General features: G+C 36.1%; 2 protein-coding genes across 3 annotated transcripts in view; one reads left to right on the top strand and one right to left on the bottom strand.

The window, feature by feature from the left end:
* The first annotated feature begins 515 nt into the window (after positions 1–515).
* On the top strand, positions 516–3,144 carry LOC120918300 (putative nuclease HARBI1). 2 transcript variants are annotated; one of them, XM_040329822.1, is made up of 3 exons: positions 516–1,573; positions 2,580–2,939; positions 3,108–3,144. In XM_040329822.1, exons 1-3 carry the CDS (start codon positions 871–873, stop codon positions 3,110–3,112), a joined length of 1,068 nt encoding a protein of 355 aa, XP_040185756.1. In that variant the 5' UTR covers positions 516–870; the 3' UTR covers positions 3,113–3,144. The 2 variants fall into 2 exon arrangements, with proteins under 2 accessions (XP_040185756.1, XP_040185750.1); XM_040329816.1 differs by lacking the exon at positions 3,108–3,144 and having other exon boundaries at positions 2,580–3,101.
* A 1,059-nt stretch (positions 3,145–4,203) lies between these two features.
* LOC120918289 overlaps positions 4,204–6,095 on the bottom strand; it is a 5,163-nt gene continuing 3,271 nt past the window's right edge. Inside the window, exon 8 of the mRNA XM_040329805.1 lies at positions 4,204–5,453. Within this exon, the coding sequence (XP_040185739.1) occupies positions 5,245–5,453 (209 nt within the window). The 3' untranslated portion in view covers positions 4,204–5,244. The remainder of the gene's footprint in view (positions 5,454–6,095) is intronic.

Raw genomic sequence — 6,095 nt, 5'->3', positions numbered from 1 at the left:
ACAACTTTGTGTAAAAAAAATGCGTTTTCATTTTTTTTCCACATATTCCAAAAACTTCTGGAAAAAAATGAACCGTTCAAAAGACTCATTATGCCTCATAGATTATACGTTGGGGTGTTAGCTTTCCAAAATGGGGTCATTTTGTGGGTAATTCCATTGTCCTGGTGTTCCAGGGCCTTCTAAATTGTAATAGGTTGTCAACTAGTTAGATGTGCAATTTATGCTCCTAAAACCCCTGATGGCGCTCCATGCATGTTGGGCATCTGTATGTGGCCAGGCAGTGAAAAAGTCTCACACATGGGGTATCGTTTTACTCAGGAGGAGTAGCAGAATGTATTTCGGGGTGTCATTTGTGGTATGCACATGCCATGTGAGAGAAATAAGCTATTACAATGACACTTTTGAGAAATGTTTTAAATAAAAAATAAAAATCTTAATTTTGCAAAGTGTTTTGGGAAAAAAATTACAACTTCAAATAACTCACCATGGGGTCAATTCACAAAGCTTGTTTTGCCGATACCGGTCGTTATGTAAACGATTTCACACGTTATTGAATCAAGTCCAATTCACTAAACGATTTAACGCTTGTAAAAATCATCAAATAACGTTTCACTACACAGAACCGATATTTTTAGTTTTGAGTCGTTATTGAACGTATTGATCGTTGTTTTAACGACTCAAATCGTTAAATATGTACAGAAGTGCAATTCACAAAGGTTTTTTAGACAATTAACGATCGCTAAGCAATCGTTAAATAAGCACCTCCCTGAGGGTGGCGTTATGACATTTCCCAGGCGATATTTCATTTGTTGAGAGGAATTTTTTGGCGGTTTAGGCTTGTGGTAAATTTTGTTAGGAGTTTTGTGCAAGATGGAACCATTTGGATGTGCTCTATTTGAACTGAAACTGATCCAGAGGCGAAGAAGGACACGTCAGAATGTCGTTCAGATAGAGAAACGTGTATTTCGTTCACGTACCTTTTTGGATCAATTTTCTGAAACCCAGGTGATAGCCAAATTCAGATTATCCTCTCCCATGATATATTCCCTGTATGATGAAATACACTTGGCCCTAGAAACACGCACGCGGAGAAGTAATGCAGTACCAGGTCTTGTGCGTTTTTTGGCAGTACTTCATTTTTTAGGAAAGGCCTCATACCAACATGTCAGTGGTGAGATTGTTGGCATCTCACAACCCAGTTTTTCCCGCTGCTTGGTCGAGGTCCTGCAAGCACTGCGACAACTTGCTCCAAAATACATTCATATGGGCAAGTCACGTGAAGAGCGGGATCAAATAAAACGTGGTTTTTTTGACCTAGCAGGAATGCCCAATGTCATTGGGGCAATAGACTGCACCCATGTGCCATTATGTCCCCCATCAGAACAGGAGCACATCTACCGAAACCGTAAGGCTTACCATTCCCTCAACATCCAGGTGATCTGTGATTCAAACCTCATAATCCGTGATGTTGTGACCGGCTTTCCAGGATCCTGTCATGATGCCCATATATTGCGCCAATCGGGAATATATGATACTCTGGACAAGGACTTAGAAAATAATGGATGGCTGCTGGGTAAGTGTGCTCCACTGTTTATTTTATGGTGTGTTTTCCAGTTATAAATGCGTATTTATTTTTTTATTCCATACTAGACTGACATTAGTGCTATATCAGTAACATGACAGCTCAACAGCTTTACATTAATCAGTATTTCAAAAACATGTAATAATAAACTCAGAATTTAAATGTCCAAAATACTTTCAAGTACTTTTTAGTTAGCTATCACCTGGTTCAAGGTCCACAAATCTTTCCTTTCTCATGTGAGGTGTATTGTTGTTCCACATGTTCCGTGTGCACTGAAAAGTAGTCACTACTTCAAGCTTGCTTAAGTGATGTATTACACTATCATATTAAGACATCACATGAGAGAGCTAGGAACTACTTATCAAAACACACATGACCAAGGTGTGCCAAAGAAGCCACCCACCAGAATTAAGTACAGTACCTATATGTAAATGATTGCAGCATAAGATGCAACAATTGTGTCAGTAGTTGATTTACTTGAATGTATAGTTAATATTTAAATCTGGGAGTTCAACACTATCCCTTCGGTTAACCCCCCAATATGCATAACATCAAGCAGCACTACCAAGCACAACAATCACCCCCCCTCCCATTGTGCATATGTATTGTACATGAAAGAGACATGTCCCTCTGGTTCTCCGTTATAGTCCCATATGAGGTCTGCACTATAGTATTGAAATATTTATGACAGGCAGACTTTTCCTCCAGCATGTTTTTTTTTAATAACATTCACATGCACTACAGTAATCATGGCCCACAACTGTGGTATGCTGTTGTGTTGTGAGTTAAGTACCATTAATGCTCAATCAAAAGTACAAATCCAGAACCTTGCCCCCCAAATAATTTTAAAATGTGCTTTATTAGACGTATGTTATCCATATGTGACTAACAATGGAAAATTTTCTAAAATGACCACACAATTGGCCACTACATCATGTGATTTAGCATGATTTCTTCTATACTTACAAATAAATTTATATTGTTTTAAAATTTATAGGAGATGCTGGTTACCCCTGTCTACCATGGCTCTTAACACCTATCAATAGGCCATCCTCTCCTGCAGAAGCAGCTTACAATGTTGCTCATACAAAAACAAGAGTGGTTATCGAAAGATGCTTTGGTGTCCTAAAGAGCCGTTTCCGTTGCATGTCCTTGTCTGGTGGATTCCTTCAGTATTCCCCCAGTAAGGTAGCTGATATGTTCCTAGCATGCAGCATTCTCCATAACATTGCAAGGCATGGAGGACTACAAGAGGAACTAGACACCACAGTGGAGGATGACATGCCCACAATTCCAGTGGAAAATGATCACAGGGGAAACGCAGCAAGAAGTAAACTGATTACAAACTATTTTTCAGGTAATAAACCACCGTAACATGTTTTTAATTTTCCAAACATCATCAGAAATGATCACAAACTTGCATTATTAAGTTGAAGAGACAGACATGCTGTAAAATGAATTATTTGGGCTGATCTTGTTTATCAATGTCAAATCTTAACCAATGATGTTTTTTTTATGATTTCAGGTTAACTCAACTCTAAAAACTTTGGAGAACTAACATAAAATTAAGACAAGAGTACAAAAATTGCAAAAAAATGATTCTTTATTTTGTTTTTGTATTTTCACTTTGTTTTACTTCTTTTGCATTTATTTTTTATCTTGTAAAACATTGAACATTAACAGTTTCAAACATATAAAATAAAAGTTTCACTTAAAAGTCTTCTACAAAATCTAAATTGTGTTTGAATTCTTTATTGCAACAAGTGTAAGTGTGGGTTATACACGCAAAAATTCTGTTCATCTGCTAATAAGTACCAACATTTTTTTGACATTAGTGAGAAGCAATAAAATAGAAGACCGAACTGTGTGCCAAAGACAGTTGAAATGCTGCAGTTGCCTGAAACCATGTCCTTGCCAGAAAGATGGTGAATGAAATGAGTGCTGTTAACTGCGTTGTGTGGGAGAGGGGAGAAATGAAATAAAACTAAAATAAATACCACCAATTGACGTAATGGCAGATGGCTATAGCCAACCTAAGGTAAGGAGAGTAAGTGACCTGTAAAGAAGCCGTTGATATGCAAACCATTAAATAACACAATAATTGAATCATAATATTATATTTTTGGTGTTATTTATTGTTTTGTATATCATCACCTTCATCACTGGTCACTTAACTCTACCTTTGGTTGCCTATAGTCATCTACCATTACCCCAAATGTTACATATATTTTAATTTCTCCTCTCCACCCCACACCGCAGTTACCATTACTCATTTCATTACTGAGAAACAATGCACGTTAGTTAAAATGTTAACTATTCCACGCAGGGCATTTGAAAGATGGAATAGCGGTTGTCTACAAATTGCAGAAACATTTTTAACCTCATTAGTCAGGAAATGATACCTACATTCCATACCAATAACATGTGGTTTCAAAAGTAACAGAAGTCAAATTACAGCCAACACAACATCAAAAATATGTGGTTGGGCAAGATGGAGTATGCAACCATTTGGATGTTTGTTTTTTTAATATGAATCAAACTACCGGCGAAGAAGACGACGTCAGCAACTAAAATATGTATATTTTGTTTTAAACTTTACAGAAACACAGGTGATATCGAGATTGCAATTATCAGCTACTTTGCTTTATTCTTCATAGGAGAAAATACACATTACTTTTGAAAACCACACAGAGAAACATGGTCCTTGCTGTGACAACAACAATGGATGGCGCATTTTAGTCACAGAGTACAGATACAAATCCAAGCACTTGAGTGAAAATATCAATAATTTACATCCACGTGGATAAAATATAAAAAAAAAAAATTTAGATCCAATAGTGTGCCTTCCTGACGGAAGAAAAGCATGACAAACCTGTCACATTTTCTGCTGTGACAAAGGGTGTCTGTTTCAAATGCGTAGACGTGATGTTATGTGATGTATTCTCCTATTAAACGAATATGATTGATGATTTTATGTAGTGCTGATGAATTATATCTCTACTCTGTAACTTCAACTCTAGTATTATTGATAGTTCACTTCTACTTTTCAACAATCCTACCACTTTTTTGCCTTACAACAAAAAAATGGTTCTGCTTTTGAACAAAAAATATACATGTTAAAACAAATATTTGACAATATTGTTGCACTTGCATTTCAACGTGTATATACAAACAATTATGAAAACCGTAATGATAACAGTAATGAATACTAGAACATGCTTGATAGATAAAAATAGATTTCACATAATTCTCAACCTTTTTTGAAATGTTTTCAGAGGCAATAATGTCATAGAAAAAATCCCATATAACATTAATTGTATATCTATTGAAAATAAAATCAAAGCTACATAACTGTCTAAAGACGTTTCATTGGTCATCCAACCAGCTTGATCAATGATGGCCATTGAAACATCTAAAACTCAAATACAAACGTCATGTTGATTACACATATTTGGTACAGATCTGCAACGACATGGTCAAATGACATATTTAACTGGAAAAAGCATCTATATAGCAGTCAACTTTGGGCAATATATGACTTAACAATGTTGCGTGCTGAGTAAAAATTTAAAGAACAAATGTTTGCAAGCTCTTTAAATTCAAACTCAGTTGTGAATTATGTGAAATGTATTAAAAAAAAAAAATTGTACTTCTTATAACATTTAAATATCCTGAATAGTAAAATTATCAATAGCATCATTTTCGATAATACTTTCACAAACAAAACTGCTGTGGTTGCTGCTGGTTAGATTCCGAGCATTATGAGATTGCTCACCAGGAGATGGCAGATGTGCTTCTAAGAGTTCAGTTAGTTTGGCCATAAAGGAGAGCTTCTGCTGGCGATAGGTGTGTTGAGCTGCATTATGTTGCTCTAGGAGAATATTAGATTTGCATATGTTACTATTTAGGTTATCCAATCTCTGCATGAGCTGTTCTCTAAAATTTTGTTGTTCACTATGAAATCTATCACTCTGTTCTCTATCAAAATGGTACTGTTCCCTATCCATGTTTCGTGTCCTACAAATTGTTCTCCTGTCTCTAGGTCTGCTTAACTCTGGGGGTTCAGTAGCAACCACATCAGGAGTACCCAGGATGGGTGTATCTAAAGTTATATGGTTGGACACAGTTGGGTTTGGCATTACTTCAGAAGCATTTACATTACTAGCATTTTCATGACTAGATTCTTCTAGGAAAAGGGTGATTGATTCCTCAGGGTTGCTTGGTGGATCATCCTCCACCTGGAAGTAGACAGACGGCTGTGCATTCAAAGAGTGGTCACTTTCAATTTCTGCTTCTGACACTAACTGCCTTTTGTCAGCACCCTCTTCCAAATAAATTTAAAACAAAATGGTTAACCGGATAGCTACTGGCGATCAACATTTTTTATTAAAAAAAATTACTTTGAGAAAGATTTAAACCATTTTAAAAACATTAAAACACACACAATTGTGCACCAGTTGGTTATCTTGAAGATACAAGATGGAAGTATATGAGAACATGTTAAATGTTTGGA

The sequence above is a fragment of the Rana temporaria genome, chromosome 1, assembly GCF_905171775.1.
Source record: "Rana temporaria chromosome 1, aRanTem1.1, whole genome shotgun sequence".
Taxonomy (NCBI): Eukaryota; Metazoa; Chordata; class Amphibia; order Anura; family Ranidae; genus Rana; species Rana temporaria.
The sequence above is the reverse complement of the archived record's forward strand: the minus strand, read 5'-3'. Positions and strand labels throughout refer to the sequence as shown.

What these genes read in the sequence shown, in the direction of transcription:
- LOC120918300 (XM_040329816.1), top strand. Translation starts at nt 871, where the DNA reads ATGGAACCATTTGGATGTGCTCTATTTGAACTGAAACTGATCCAGAGG. An exon ending in AAATAATGGATGGCTGCTGG is followed by an intron (nt 1,574 to 2,579) that starts GTAAGTGTGCTC and finishes TAAAATTTATAG; the next exon opens with GAGATGCTGGTTACCCCTGT.